The 16,339-nt window shown below is 38.9% G+C and overlaps 1 protein-coding gene across 7 annotated transcripts in view; it reads left to right on the top strand.

Annotated features, from left to right (window-relative positions):
* Positions 1–16,339, top strand: part of dnmt3ab (DNA (cytosine-5-)-methyltransferase 3 alpha b) — a 115,960-nt gene that overhangs the window by 38,997 nt on the left and 60,624 nt on the right. For all 7 annotated transcript variants that reach the window (XR_007262078.1, XM_048596634.1, XM_048596633.1 and 4 more), the window contains one exon: positions 12,066–12,211. Coding sequence is in view for 6 of the 7 variants with exons in the window: in XM_048596634.1 (XP_048452591.1) it covers positions 12,066–12,211 (146 nt within the window). In the remaining variant the exon portion in view is untranslated. The remainder of the gene's footprint in view (positions 1–12,065; positions 12,212–16,339) is intronic.

Raw genomic sequence — 16,339 nt, 5'->3', positions numbered from 1 at the left:
ATCCCCTTCCCCTCCCTCATTTCTGAAGAAGGGTCTAGACCCAAAACATCAGCTTTCCTGCTCCTCTGATGCTGCTTGGCCTGCTGTGTTCATCCAGCTCTACACCTTGTTATCTCAATACTTCTAATGTACTTGATTTCGTAAAAAAAGGCAATTTCTTAAAGTTCCTTGTAGCAACAGACACGCTGGAAGCTGTCACCATCTGGAATAGCAACATTAGTACTCAAGTACCTGCATTTTCAGCAACAGTAAGCTTTATGTCATTGCGGTTTTCAAGGGTAATTTAGTAACAGAATTTGGTCGTTACATTCGTGGTACGTTATAAAAGCTTAATTATATTGAGCAAGTTTGAACCATTGAGTTAACCATTTTTAACAAAAGTCCGATAGTTCTTGTGCAGCCAAATAATCATCTTGGCTACAACTTAGAGATTATAATGCAGCCTCATCATAATACATAAAGGTTAGTTTAAAAACTTCCACAATGTAGTGAATATGGAGACTAGTTCTGAAAAATCTCTTTCACTTTCTGTAATTTGTGACAATAGCCAGGATTTTCCCGCAGGCATCAGGACCCAATAACGATTTTTAATCTGTACTGAGTGACAGCAAGTCTGACACAACAGTGTACCCAGAGATGGCCTCCTCACTTGCTGCCTTTCAGCTCAGTTTCTTAAGGCTGGCAGGAGGACCCTAATCAGCAGGCTGGCAGCTCTGAAGCATCGTAGCCCCACTGGGATCTTTCATAGTTGAGATAAGAGAGAGACATCAAGAGCATATTAAAACCTTTGGAGGAATAAAATTAAATGTATGAATTAGAGGAGGGAAGATGGTAGGCCCCTCACTGTTGAGGGGATACCCTTTCAGATGGCACTTTGGATGGCAGGAACGGACGGCTACTGCATGGTTGACTCTCTTACTGATGAGCTTTGCCTGTGGCAGACAGCCAGACTGCTATCAGCAAAATCTCCCCTAAATAGGATCTCAACGATATCAAGTGACTGCCCAGCCTCTCTGTTGGACTCTCACTTGTCACCCTATCTCCCTGTGGCTCGTAATAATCAGGCCAGGAGTTTTGTTGTTGCTCTAGAATCCTTTCCAGCAGTTCTAGGTACTTCTACTCAGTATTTCTATTTACTTGAACATGATTAAGATTGGAAATGATCTTATTCATCCTTTGTGCATCTTGATCTATTTGACAAGTCTATGCCATGTCATTGATTGTGATGCTGTCAGCAGTCAGCATCATCACTCCTCAAAACTAACAGTAACTCCAGAGTCCAAATATGCGCAAATAAATGCAGAAGTTGATATCAGTGTTTCTCTGCTTCACTGTTTGGTATGCTGTTGACCTTGCTGCAGAAATCACTAAATTGATGTGGGATTACCCATTCTTAAACTGCAACGTCGTTGTTTTAAAAACTTTCAAAAAAGGTACATCTTGTTCCTCAGATGTAATTGAATTTTTAACGGCTTGCTAAGTCATAATTACTGCTAAAGAACCTGTCTGTTTCTGGAAAACTAATTTAATATTTCTATAATGCTATATTTTTCCATTCTGATGATTGCATATTTTTAATATGACTTTCAAAATTTGATGAAATTTTGGCTTCTATTACTCACTCTTTATTTTGCCCTGTATAAAATTTATAAAAGTCATTGATAATCAGTGAGTTTACTTCCTGGTTTGCTGTCTGTAAGAATGTGATTAGTTTCATATCCTACTTGATGGATGCCTGGAGATCCCCTTGACTCGGTGCCAGATTCAAATTAATATTGGGAAAGGTTAACATATGGATTGCTGATCCTTTTATGAGACTTCCTTCTAGATCACTAGTGAATAATATCTCTTCATTACTAACTGCAAAATCCAGGCCACTCTTTCAAAATGGCCTGGTTGCTGCAGGAAAGCCGATTGTGAAGTGCAGTCTTATTTGTGCAATAATAGTTAAATACTGATAATACAGTGTGTTGGTATGGCTGTGAGAGATTTCATTTGGTGCCCTTTTTTGTCTCAAGTTTGATGCGTGAAATTTATGAGCTTAAATTTGGATGCTGATGTTCAACCAGAGATTAATGGTCATTTTATGGGCCCTTCAAATCTCCACATGTATTTTGGTTTTGATAATAGACATCATATAGTAGACACTACCTTTTCGTAGTCTTTTGTTGATGTGTATTTTAGTGTGTAATTTTTTTTCTACAGCTTTCTTAAGAACTAATGCTTAAGTGGCTAGATACTTGAAGGTAATATACATTGATGCATTGACCTCTCCATCTGATTTTCTAATGTTCACTTCCATCAAGTGAAACTCCAGGTTAGGAGATGAGTCTCACTGTTTCAGGGCTAAAGTGACAAGATCTTAGTTTAAAGAATTTAGACATGAACTTTCAGCTTCTTTGATTCTTTCTTATGAGCTTTGAATCAACCCAATTTTATATGAGAGCATAGCCTGATGTTTCTGTTGCAATTTCTGTTCAGGATGCTATACTGTATTAATTAGGAAGCGCTCTAATTACTTTTCTCAACTAATTTCTACCCAGTAGAGAATGTTCATCACCTTTCAATATTAACAAATTGAAGATTAAGATCTGACTGTTTTTCATACCAGGTTAATAGACTGTAATTTTACATTTGTGTTGTAAATCTGAGAGATCTGCAGAATAGAAAGGGCATGCTGGGACTGCCTAGACTATTACGATTCTGGTGAAAACCAACAGCCAAACGAACTGAATTGACTAAACGATACCATTGAGATACAAGTGAGCAAGATTTTACTTTTTACAACATTTAACTACTAAACCAAAATCAGTATAAACTAATGTGAATCAAAAGGCAAATCATAATAAGATATAAATTAAATCGCAGGTACAGCAAAAATAGATCTCATCAAATGGATTGACTAGGCAGTACACAACATATACGATGCCAATTTCTGCCACAAAGTCCTTTAAGTCTTCCTCCAATAAAATTTCAGTTCCTTTACTTCAGGGATTTAGCCACTGGTTCCCATTTAACTGCAGTTCCCCTCTACTTGAGTCCCATGACCATGGTCCTCATTGATATAGCACATTCCTCCAGAAATTGTCCAGGTCTGCCCACAACAGTTTCATGTTTATCTGAATCCTTAGTGACAGCATTGTTTGACCATGCCTGGTCAGTCCATTGCTTTAAGTAACAGAAAGAAGCAACCCTGCAGCAACCCTGGTATGTTTTTAACTTCCAACTTCTGGATCCAGCCTTCCTTTTCTTCAGCCTACTGCACTGCACTGCTGGGTTATCTGTTCAAAATAGCACTGTCTCCTATCTGGTTGCAACAATTTTTAGTTTCAAATGACATCTGAAATTTCAGTTGGAGTTTGACTCAAAAAAAATATGGCAGAAAAGAAGGAAGTCAGAGAGAAATGTGTGTTTTGGAATAAGTTCCAGAAAATGGGATTAGGCACTTGCAGAAGAGTAAGAAATGGTGGGGTGAAAAGAAAGGGGTAGTTAACTGTAGGGAAAAAAATCTGAAATTGTATTTCAGAATAAGTTACCATCTAACAGATCTCAATTGATTTAAGTTATAAGAGCTGCTTTATGGTCCTGTAATGCTCAAGTAATTATTGTATTATTGTATTCTACTTGTATCAGACATATATTTAGCTGCTTCACATCAATACAGGTTATGGCTCAGCACCCTCCATATTGAATAATTCCAAAAGCTATCTCAGAATTTTAAAAATAAAATTCTCTAAGTGTGCAAAATGTGCAACAGGATGTTCTGATCACCTTGGAGAAGTTATAAATTGTAAATTGTCAATCATTGAGATTGTTATAAAACTCCTTAAACCTAAGCAGATTCCTCTGCAAAAATCTTTTTGACAGTTATAACTACCACAAAGGAAAATGGTTGTGATGTTGGTAGTCAATGATCTCAGTCTGAGCAATTCCTCATGATAGGGTCCTAGCCCAACCATCTTCAGCTTCAACAATGACCTTTTCTTCATCATAAAGTCAGAAGTAGAGATGTTCACTGATTACACGATGTTCAGCACATCCATAACAGCCATGTTTAAGTGCAGTAAAACCTAGATAACACCCAGACTTGGCTGATAAGTGACAAGTAACATTCGCGCCAGGCAATGAGTATCTCTAGCAAGAGGAAATCCAACCATCTCCTCTTGGCATTCAGTGGCATTACCATAGCTGAATCCCCCATTATCAACACCCTTCAGGTGACCATTCACCAGGAACTGAACGAACCAGCCATATAAACTCTGCGGCTACAAGGGCAGGCTGGGGATTCTATAGTGAGTACCCTCTTAATTCCCCAAAGCCTTCCTGCCATCGACAAGGCACAAGGAGTATGAAGCAAAGAGTCCACTTGTCTGAGGAGTGTGCATTCTGTTCACTGCAAGTATTCATCAGGGCTCTTTACACAAAACCTACCAAACCCGTGACCTCCACTTCCTAGAAGAGCAGCAGATACATGGGAAGACCACCTACTGCAAGTTTCCCTGCAAGCCATTTAGCACTTAAAACTATATCATAGTTTCTGGGCTAGAATCCTGGAACTCCCTTCCTAACAGCACTGTGGATGTCTCTACACGCCAAAGACTGCAGCAGATCAAAAAGACAGCTCCTCACCATCATCTACAAGATAATTAGGAATGGGCAAAGCAACACCCACATCATGTGAGAAATACAAAAACAAACTAAAAATTATATGAAATCTAGAGTAAGGAAAGTTTTTAGCACTTAAGATTTTAATATTTTCAGGAATAAAATGTGGAAGTAGATGAAATGAACTCATCATGTTTATCAGAACGAAGCAGAGCGTTTCCCTCATAACTTTGTCAGGTGATGATATTTCTTTGCAAAAATAGAAACAGAAGTATTGGCTGCTTCAGTGGCTTGATTAACTAAATTACCTCACTCATGTGAATTATTTAAAGAATAAATCTTTAGTGTCGGAGGAATTCCCTGACAAATAGACAGTTGAGACGACATTTTTGATGTCACTATTTCAACACTGTGGTTATTGAGAGAATTCTTGAAATCTTTAATACATTTTTCTTTTCCTCTAAGTTAGGTTGCAGAATGCAGATTTTTCGTGGAATGAGGTATCTACCAAATGCTGTACCTCTGAAACAGAAAATTCTAAAACTGTGAGTTAGGTGGCAATTGGAAGAAAAAAAGTAATGTGTAACGCTTAAAGAGATCCTATGCAGAAACCATGAATTGCAAAGTGTATTAACACAATTTTATATTTTTCTGCTCATCTATTAATTGTTTTCTTTTTTCTGTGTCGGGGCTGCTTTAATTAAAATTAGTTTAATGTTGATGATGAATAAAGTGTCTTTCATGAGTTCTGGACAATTAACTGTATCATAGCCAATTAAATACTTACGTAATCACTGTTGTAATGAAGGGTAATGGACATCCAATTTGCGTAAAACAATGTCCCAGAAATCATTCACATATAAAGAACTGGAATTTTTTTGATGGTATTGGCTGAGGGATGAATATTAATCAGGTCAGCTGGAGGACCTACTTTGTGTGGAATCTTGCATATCCAACTGGGGATGGTGCAAAGCTAAGAACAGTGGAGGTCTAAAGAGATTTAGGAGTTGATACCCAGATCTCTGTAATGTGCTAGTCAGAAAAGAAGAAATAATTAGATTAGCTGATGGAATAATAAATTTTACAACTTGCAAGATAGATACAAAGTGGAAGAAACTTTAGAAATGTTGCTGTAATGCAAAATGCTATAACAAGCCCTAATAATATCGTATCTGGACTACTGTGTGCAGTGCTGGAAATTACACATCAGAAAGGTCAAATGGGTCTTGATACAGTGCAGATTATGGAGAGACGTTACATAAAATCATCTTGTTCGTAGAATCATAGAATCCCTACAGTGTGGGAAGAGGCCATTCGGCCCAGCGGGTTCACGCTGACCCTCTGAAAATCATCCCACCCAGACTTACTCTCCAACTCTATCCCAGTAACCCTGCATTTCCCACAGCTGATTCACATAACCTGCATGTCTTGGACTGTGCGAGGAAACCGGAGCACCCAAAGGAAACCCACACAGACACAGGGAGAATGTGCAAACTCCACACAGACAGGGTAGAATCAAACCTGGGTCCCTGGCACTGTGAGGCAGCAGTGATAACCACTGAGCCACCGTGCTACTCATGTTATCTGGAAACTGGAAGATAAAGGACTAATTTTAGGATATTATAAAGAATTTATGGAGGAGAGAAAAAGAGAAACTTTTTCACCTGGTGGTTCAATCTGAGAAAAGGGAACAAAACCTTAAAATCAGACCCAAACTATTTAAGAAACAATTTTTTCACACACAGGTTGGTAGAAGTGTGGAGCTGTCTCACAATACTGATAGATGTTAGGTCTATTAATAGTTTCACATTTGAATGATAGAACAAATGTAAGAGGCTGAATAGCCTGCTGTTCTTATGACCTACTAATGCCTATGTTAAAAGACAAGTGCAGAGGCTGTCAGTATTGTATTAACATGTCAGCATGGATTAAATGCTCAAATCTCTAGAGTGGGAGTGCCTGACTCAGGCAGCTGTATGACCACTTAACTAGGGCTGATACCATTTAGTGTGATATTATCCAGAGCTGCTTTAAATCAAATATTTTTCCTTTTTCTGTTTGTACATTGAATAATTCATTAAGTAAAGATTTGTCTTTATCAGTACTGAAGTTGAAAAACCTATCAAAACTACTTTTGAGGATAATTCCAATCAATAGTGATCTATGATAAATTTAACATAGCTAGTTCCAGGATAGATAATTTTTTTGTCAAAAAGATGTAATTCAAAGCCACTCTTTATGTCTCAGAAGAGAGCTTAAATTTGGTTTGGAACTTATTGACCTTCACCCAAGTTTTATGCCATGCAAGTATGTCTGATTCCAAATGTTTAAATAATATATAAATTGCATCAACGCTTGTGTGAACATTGAAGAAAAAGTGTTGATTTTAGCATGATGATGAAGTAATTATTCTCCTTGATCATTGTGGAAAATTATTTGTGGTTGTTATTTGTATTTGAGTAGCTTATTCATCTACTAATCCTCTTTGTCCTATTGGTTCAAGGATATGGTGTACAATTGAATTTTGAATTTTTGCAAACTCACATCAAATGCAAGCATTATTTTAGCATAAATCATAACCAAATAATTTACGAGAAAATGTTTGCAAGTCCCAAAATTTTCGAAATAGATTTTTTTTCCTTAAATTCCTTTCCCTACTATTACAACAACCCCTCTCACACAACTTTTTTTTTTCCCCTTTTCTCAACTTAGATTTATCAATATTTCTCCCAACCAACCCAGAGTGTTTTATCCACTTTGGTTCTCCAGCCTTTTCAATTCCAGCAGTTGAGGATGACCTTTGCATGACAGAGTATTGGAAGGCATCAAAAGTAAATCCGTTTTTCAAGAAAAGAAGGAGAAAATAAGCCGGCAGCTTAGAACTGTTCGCCTGATATCAATCAGAAGGAAATTCTAGAGTCCATCGATAGAGACAAGACTAATTATTATTTAATGAAATTGAAATCGTGTTTGATACATCCATAGAGTTTCTTGAAAAGCTTAAAATGTTTGGGTTATGTTAACGTGGAGTTGACAGACAAAAAAATGAGCCAGAATAAAGGGATAATTTTCTGGTAGGCAAACTGTAGCTATGAGGATACCATAAGGGTCAGTGCTTGATCTTCAGCTATTTATAATCTATAATTAATGGCATAGATGAGAGGCTGAGTGTCTGAATCCAAGGTTTTTGATGAAATGAAGTTAAATGGGGAAGTGATTTTGGTTTTGGATTGAAGGAGATGTTGATTGAACTGCTCCTCAGCTATTCTATAAATAGTTTCAATGCCCAGGTAACTTATTGGACATGAGGTGCAGTGCTACATGGAAGATAATGGAGAAGAGGGTTAGTGTGATGATAAAACTTTGACCCCAGCCGCCTTCAAGATCGCGTCTGTAACCTGTCCTGTTGGTGACAGTCATGTGTTTATATGTCCTTCTAAATTCAGAGAATGGTAACAAATTTCTGAGAGCAGCTAAATTTGAAGAGAATACTCCAGAAGTTTTTGCAGTTGACAGACTTGAAAACTTTCCTGAGGTTGAAAAAGGCTTTGTATACAGTTGGTGTGTTTCTCCCATTTTTTGGGGGGATTTGCTGAACAGTGAAGATTGTCTGTGGATGAAAACCGCACCGTGGCTCTGAAGAAACTCTTCAACCACTGGGAGGTGACAATATAGGACGATCTTTGCAATGATCTTCCCTGAGGCAGTCAGCACTGTGGCTCCTTTGCAGTTACTGCGATCAGATGTGTCTTCCTTCTTTAACATAATCACAGTCACAGCATTCCTTTGTCCTCTTCCCAGGTGAAGGAAATGAAGTTACGCAGCTATGTCGGGAATGTAACTCTTGCTAAATTTCAGCATTTTGGAAGGGATTCAATCTGCTGCAGAGGTCTTATTTTTCTCAGCTGTCAATGATCTTTACAACTTCCCTCTGACCAAGATAGCACCAGCACTGAGTGGGATGGGGTATTCAGAAATAGAGTTGAGGACATTCAAGTGGCAAACTCTTGGTTGAGGAGTTCTTCCGCATGTCCTTTCCAGTGAGCGCAGGCTGCTTCCTTATTCTTGATGAGTTCCCTTCCATGCTTGGATCTCAGTCTGATGGACCTTTGAGTGCTTGGACCCTGGATCAGTTTGACAATGCTGAAGAAACCATGCATATTATTGGCATCTATAAGTTGGCGAATCGCTGTGCTCTCTCCACCATTTGTTTCTAATGTTACAAGTTTTAAGATGTACCACCACCTTCAAATGTCTGTGGGATTGCTGTCTTTCCCTTGATGGGTGGTGAAGATTCTAGTCTGAGAAAAATACATTCAGGTTTCAGTGTGAACTTGTCTGTGCACTCACTCTCAAACTGAAGTGCAGGTCATTATCAACTCCTCCTTCTCTGAAGCACTTGAGAAGATGGGTCTTTCACAAAGCAGTTGATAAACTAAGCCCAATGTTGGTGATTAAGTTCAATGTAAGATTCTGAAAATGTCTTGATAGCCACCTCTCAACTAAGATATACAAAGATGACAAAATTCCTCATTGCCTTCAGAGTGCCAGCTTAGTTTTCAGCTGACTGATGCAATTTGAGCACCCAGACCTCAAACGCAAGACACAAGGTCATTATTCACGTCTCTGCTGGAGGGAGTCATACATTGCACCAGGATATGTGTGAGGTAATGATGGTGACCTGTTACAAGATCAAGGGTGACTACAGTGATTGCAACACTGTCAAGGATTTCCCTTCTGAGCATCATGAGATAAATATTTGCTGCTGTGGCTCTTATCAGATTCTGGCTGAAAACATCTTTCCCAAATCCCAATCTAGCTTCAAAACTGGAAGATCTACAATTTACATGTTCTTCTTAGTCCAGCAATTGCTAGAGAAGCATCATGATAAAAGGAGACCGTTATGTGTTGCCTTCATCACTTTCACAATGGCATTGACCATGTGAGCAGAAGTGTACTATTAAGCTGCTGGAGAAAGATGGCTGCCTGTTGAAACTGCTCAATGTGATCTCTGTTTCATGATATTATTGATGGGTAAAGTTAGCGATGATGGGGCAACATCAGAAACGTTTGTGATGCACAGTTGGGACAAACAGGGTTGTATTCCAGCACCAACACTATGGCAGATTCTTCTCTTTCTTGCTATCATGCTTTCAAGTCATCTACAGAGAGTGTCTGTTCACATACCAGAACTGATGGAAAGCTCTTTAGCCTTACTCACCTGGGATCCAAGGTAAAGATATGCCAAGACCTCATCATTAGGTCGGCAAAACTGCCTCAACACTCCCTGTTGAGGAACACCTTCAGCAGCAAAAGGACAGAATCTCTACTGCTTTGGCCATTTGGCATCAGGAAGGCAAATATCATGATCCAAAGTGTTGCTATACCACCAGCTTCAACATTGTTAAAGTGATTCTGAGGCTGTTAGTTTTACAGGGATTTAGATTCAATAATTAGCAGCAGTCTTGTCACTTGAAGCTGGAATCTTTGCAGCTTTACAAAAGCTACAGCTGTTGTGCTCAAACAGATGAAGAGAGTGTGGACCAATGGCAATCTGATTGAGAACGCTCAATCGCGAGTGTACCAAGACTGTTTCGATATACTCTTCCACAGTGGTGAGAGCAGGACAACATTCACCAGGCAGGAGAAAAAGCTGAACAGCTCCCTCTTCTGCTGTTTTGGATTGTCTTCTGTTTCATTTGGTAGGACAAGATCACCAACTCAGAGATCCTGAAGCATAAACTCATTGCTAAGCCAATGATGTCTATGTTGGTTCAGCCAAATCTATTGGATAGATGACTGTTGCATATCCAAAGACTTTCTGTAATGTGAATTGATCATTGGGTTACAACCTCCTGGATCTCCATACCTTTTCTACAGGACACTTGCAAACAAGATATGAAGGTGGCGGACATTGACGCTAACAGTTAGGAGACCGTTGCTGATGGCTGTGGTCCTTGAAAGCTGATAGTTTGGAGGAGCATTGGAAAATGTGAGCAGAAATGGAATTCTCCAACAACCAGCAAGGGGGTTCAGAGAAACCAGGGGCCAGCAATTTTCTGCACCTTCTCAGCCTGCTGTCATTACATATTTGAAATCAGGCAGACGCTATCATCCTAGAATGAAATTCCTGAGCCGCACCAAACAATGCTTAACAAAGTGTTGACACCAGAGTCTACTGCCTGGTTTGAAATGTAAACAAGGTTTGGCAATTAATTGTCAGATGTCATTTAACTAGTGCATTATCCATGGTAATATCGACATGCCAACAATCAGCATTTCTCTCATACAGTAAGTAGTAAAATTGTTTTGCTTTACATTGATGTGCATGCTTATGAATACAAGATGAAAAGCTTCGACAACCTTTTTTTTTCAGTCAGACTTGAGTTCTGTACCACCGAATGAGTAAATAAATGTATGATAGTAGGATTTGGGGAAGCAAATAGCATGCTATTCTTCAATACAAAAGAATTGGAGTAAAAGAATAAAGCCTTTTGGGCTTTGGAGTGATCACATCTGGAGTTATATGTACAGTTTAAATTTCTAACCTAAGGAGAGTTGCTCTTGCTCAGAGAGACTTTGTGGAAGATTCATAGGACTAAATGTTGGGATATTTACAAACTTTAGTACAGATAAGCATTCAAAGTGTTTCACAATAAAAAGAAAAGTTTGTTTAAAGAGGTAGGTTTTAGTTCCATGGCTCAGCAAATTATCAGTTGGTTTGTTAATTGTGGTTCCAAATCATATAAAAATTGTGTCCAAACACAACAAACATGTATTGTATTAATGTCATTTTTTAATTTAATATTTCTAATACTTTTTGATTGAGTTTTTTTTAAATCCTAAGTAATGAAACAACGTGAAAGTTGCCTCATTTAAGTATAAAGAATGTTTAGTTGGAAACATTCAGTTGTTGTATTCGCAATATTAGGTCATGAATCCACAAACCAGTTCTGAGTGGTAACTGAAAAGCAGTGTTGCAGCTAATCAACATAAAAAACAAGTAGAAAGTGCCGTCAGACTGTTTATTCATATGTTTCATATATATTAAAGTTTGAACCTGAATGTAGAAATTTTGCTAATATTTTATGATCCCTTCAGGTAGCTCCTTGAATACTATTATTTATGCATTACCTTACGTTTGCTGACAGACAGTAAAAATTCAACTTTTGCACAAAGTTGACGTCTAATCAGATACCTTAAAACAAATTTTTAAAATATATATAATAGCTAAATATTTGGAAATTTAACATTTATGATAAGGAGAAACGCAGGTTGAGGCATCTTGTCTAGCTCTGATCAACTGAAATGATAACTACACCAAAACCATTTTGCAAAATGTGCATTTACCAGAATTTAGCTAGTCACTCACCATTATTTTTGCATTATTTGTCAGTGAAAGATGAGCAGGCTGACCATTGTTGTTCTTTGTATGTTAAACTGTATCTGTCTGTTTGCAGGACTCCTAGTGCTAAGGGATCTGGGGATCCAAGTGGAACGTTACATTGCATCGGAAGTCTGTGATGATTCTATCACAGTGGGTATGGTCCGGCACCAGGGGAAGATCATGTATGTGGGAGATGTTCGAAATGTTACTCGCAAACATGTACGTGAATACTTTTAAAATTGATTCCGTGCATCAGAATCTGGAAGTAAATTTGATGCAGATAATTACCGAGAATTATATTTGCTTTTACAAGTATTTTAATATTCTGTTTTCATTATCTTGTACACAATGAAACTCATCTGATCTAAGAGGTTTATCAAGCTATTTCTTTCAGATACTACCTCTTTACTAACATTAATACCTTGTAGCTCTCCAGTTACACAAGTCGACAAGTTTTTCTGAGTTTTTCTATATCCTCTTCCGTGAAGACAAATGCAAAGCAACTTTATTTACCCTGCCATTTCCCTGTTCTCCACTTCTGTTGAATTCACTACAGAAATTCCCAATTCTCCTGTCCCCATCTGTAATGGACCCACATTTATCCTTTCTAATCATATTCCTTTCACATATTGATAAAAGTTTTCAGAGTCCTTCTTTATGCTCCTCTCTAGCTTACATTCATATTCTTTTTGCCTTTCCTTATCAGTTCCTTTGTCCTCCTTTGCAATGTCCTAAATTGATCCCAATTCTCAGGCTTATTGTTTCTGGTATTCTTATAAGCCAATTCCTTTAATCCAATGCAAGCTTTAACTTCTGTTAACCTTAATTGATTCACTTTACACTTTCTGCCTTAGAAGAATGCATATCTGTTGTAGACCTCCTAGTACTTCTTCAAATGTTAACCATTGCCTGTCTCACATTGAAACTTTTAGTGTATTTTCCCAATCAACCATTGCCAATTTGCCCCTCATACCTTCAGTTTCCTATGCAATGCCACAGACTTGACTCTAACTATACTTCTCTGAGAGACATTTGCCTTCACCAGTAACCAGTGTCTTAGGGGAGACATGCATGTATCTCTTGGACTTCTTCACAGTTACACATTCCCAATATGCCTGCACACCCCTAAACTGCAATTTGACCACCACTCTAAATGTGCTATCCACCTAGTCCTCTGCCTCACAGTGCACAACAGTGACTCTAGCTGCTTCCATTGCCAGTAATTGTCCTAGGTCTGACTAGTTAGATGATAATGGAACCAGGCAAGTGCCATCCCACCCTGCTGGATAACAATGCAGAGTCATTGGAACAAGGTGGTGTTGTCAGCAGTGTTAAAGGCTGCATACATGGCTAAACAATGATAGCTTCCCTTTGATAAAATAACATAGGATGTAACATGAGCTCAAATTTGACCTTTGTTGTTACTGTGGAGAACTTAAATATGGAGTCCAAGCAAGGTGGACACCAGGTTGGAAGGTGAAAATGCATTCAAGGAATATTTGGAAAGAGAAAGGAATTTAGCCATTGCTTATGAGGACAATGATGTCAAGATGAGTTAGTGTTTTGAGGGAGGGGGTGATGGTAGATTTAAAGGAAAGGGGTACAATAAGAACATAAGAACTAGGAGCAGGAGTAAGCAATTTAGCCCCTCGATCCTGCTGTGCCATTGAATACAATCTTGGCTGATCTCATCTCAGCATAAACTCCACTTTCCTGCCCACTCTCCATAATCCTTTAGCCCATTAATAATTAAAAATTTGTCTATCTCTTCCTGAAATTTATTCAGTGTCCATTTCATCCATCACACACAGGGGTACTAAATCCCTTTGAGAGAAGAAAGAGCTGTTGACATCATAAGTTAATAAAAGGAACGGAAGAACAGTGAGGCAAGTTATATGTTTAAAGCTGTCTTCCTGAATTTTAGAGAGTAATTGTTTCAAAAAACAGTGAATGAAATAGCTGCTGGTAATTTTGATCCTCCACCAGCAAGAGCTGAAGTTATTTCAGTACAGTTCAGTCAATCCAAATAAATATTTACACATATTTAGCCCAGAGATTGACATCAGGCTAAGCTTGTGTTATTTGTCTGATAGGAAAAAATGACGTCTTATCAGGAAGAAATACCGGAGATAAAAACGATCAACTTTGTCACAGTTTTGGAAATCCATTACAGCTTAGCAATATTTTGGCTTTTTAAAAAACTTGTCTAGTTGTCCAGGTACAATACAGTGGCACATGTTTTACAACCAAATTTGTACTTAAATTAGTAAATCATAAAATTCTTTTCCAACCTGCTTTTTAGATTTTACATTTCTCCTTGCAATTGCCACTTGAAATTGTGCATTGCATTATTTACAATGAGAAAGAGGGAGCCAAGCAATCCCAAATCATTCTTAATCTGCTGCAGTGAGTTCCTTTAACCATTTCTACCAATGTTCCCTTTCTACCCCTATCTGCTGATGGAAATGCTCAAATTTGCAGAATCTAGTGAATCTTAGTTCTGAAGGTATGTCCAATTGTTCCAAGGCAAACCGTGGGTGACATTGGTAGCCCCAGAGATTAGACTTTGAGGTCATGATATGCACTTAACCGTGCCAAATGATGACAGTGGAAGTTTCAAGCATTTCTATGTACCTGCCTATTTGAATGATCTCTGTGTCCACCAGCACTAACAATGTATCCTGTTGGTGCAGCAGCCTTTGCAATATCATAAGTGATTAGCAGCACCTAAAGCTAGCCTGCATCTGGTTTAAAAAAACGGGGAGCTGTGTTGTGGTTGGAGCAGGTGCTGACCGATCTGATCTGTGGACAAAAAAAGAACACGCTCCAAAATTTTCTGATACAGCGTAGGTGGTTGGGATGAAAAGTGACATTCCTTTCATCCACAGGAGAGAAGGCAGCAGTTGAAACACAAAGTTGAAAGGTAGTGGGATCCAGTAGCCAGGGTAGTTATTGGCAGGAGTCAAGCCCAAGGAACTGGACAGGAGGAGTCCAAGGACTTCACACAAGTGGTCAAGTCAGAGAATGTATTTTCATATTATACATTACTAACTGTACCACTAATCTCAGACACTTCAAATCACCACAGCTCCATTAACCTGCCAACACACTGTCATAAGTACACATACCTACAGATATATAGTTTGCTTCACTCTTCAATGCTGCAAACCTCATACCACATTTCACAGGCTGCCCACACTGTAAACTATTCAACCATGATGACAATATCAGATTGCATCATATTCAGTAGCACTTTTTCCTCCATCTGGCAGGACATGGTAGGACACACTGGAGGGTAATAAGTGGGCCTGTATGCCGTAACCCATATGGAGGAATGATGCTGGTCATTATTGGAATAACAATTCCTGAGGTCTTGGCCAGTGACAGGTCTGAAGTGCTGGAAGATGTAAGCAGCCTTACTAATCCTACTTCCCTTTCATCCTGCAACCTCTACAGATTTTCAGGTTGTAGATGCATTGCTTGCTTTCCCCCTGTTCTCCACCATTGTCCGGTCCTTATACATTTTTCCTTTCTGATTTGCAAGAGATGCGTCCTAACCAGGCAGTGGGAAAACACCAGCAAAAGATTGACGAAGGCATAGAATTGTCATTTAATTTCACACTTGCAGGCATCATCTGACACTGTGCATCTCGGAGGATAGATTTGAGATAAGATCTGTACTTAGTGAGTCATCAGGTGCCTGTGTCCTGCAGCCAGGGGAGGGTGTAAGGAAATTGCTAAACAGGTGTGGCAGTTGCACCTAGGTTCTGCTGAGAGGACTCACATGAGCAGTTTTGGGCAGTCTAGAGAAGAACTTTGATGGGTGACAAAATACTTGATGCATCAGGAAACTGACCACATAGCTTGCTGTCAATATCAGGGAAACGGGAAGAGTCCAGTACCAGTTTGGCACAGAGATCTTGGAGTCTGTCTTTTTCAGCGTTCACGTTTTGACCATCTCTGTTCACACACTTGTTGATCCAACTATGGTGCAGCATCTGATAGAAAATCTCACAGCTTCCATTACAGCAGAAGCAGCAGTCACTGACAGTGGAGTGCTATACTGGAAGCTGAGGTTAAAGGCATATAAGCACAGCTTGCTGCTATGCCAGTTCAAATTGTTGCTATCATGACAGGTATTGCCTGTCAGTCAGCCAGCCGAATAGTTACCATCCAAACCAAAATGGTGCAGGCCACAGTAGGGCTTTCTAGGCCTGAAGCTGTGTGAGATCGACTTCAATGACCGTCTGCACTAAAACTCAGCAGCCTTCCATCAGTCATACAGCAACCACTGAAGTATGGCTGTGTAGAAATAATCGCGCAGATAAAGGAACTTGGAAGGACGGG

The sequence above is a fragment of the Rhincodon typus genome, chromosome 5, assembly GCF_021869965.1.
Source record: "Rhincodon typus isolate 14 chromosome 5, sRhiTyp1.1, whole genome shotgun sequence".
Taxonomy (NCBI): domain Eukaryota; kingdom Metazoa; phylum Chordata; class Chondrichthyes; order Orectolobiformes; family Rhincodontidae; genus Rhincodon; species Rhincodon typus.
Note: the sequence above shows the minus strand (reverse complement) of the source record. Positions and strands in the feature narration are given on the sequence as shown.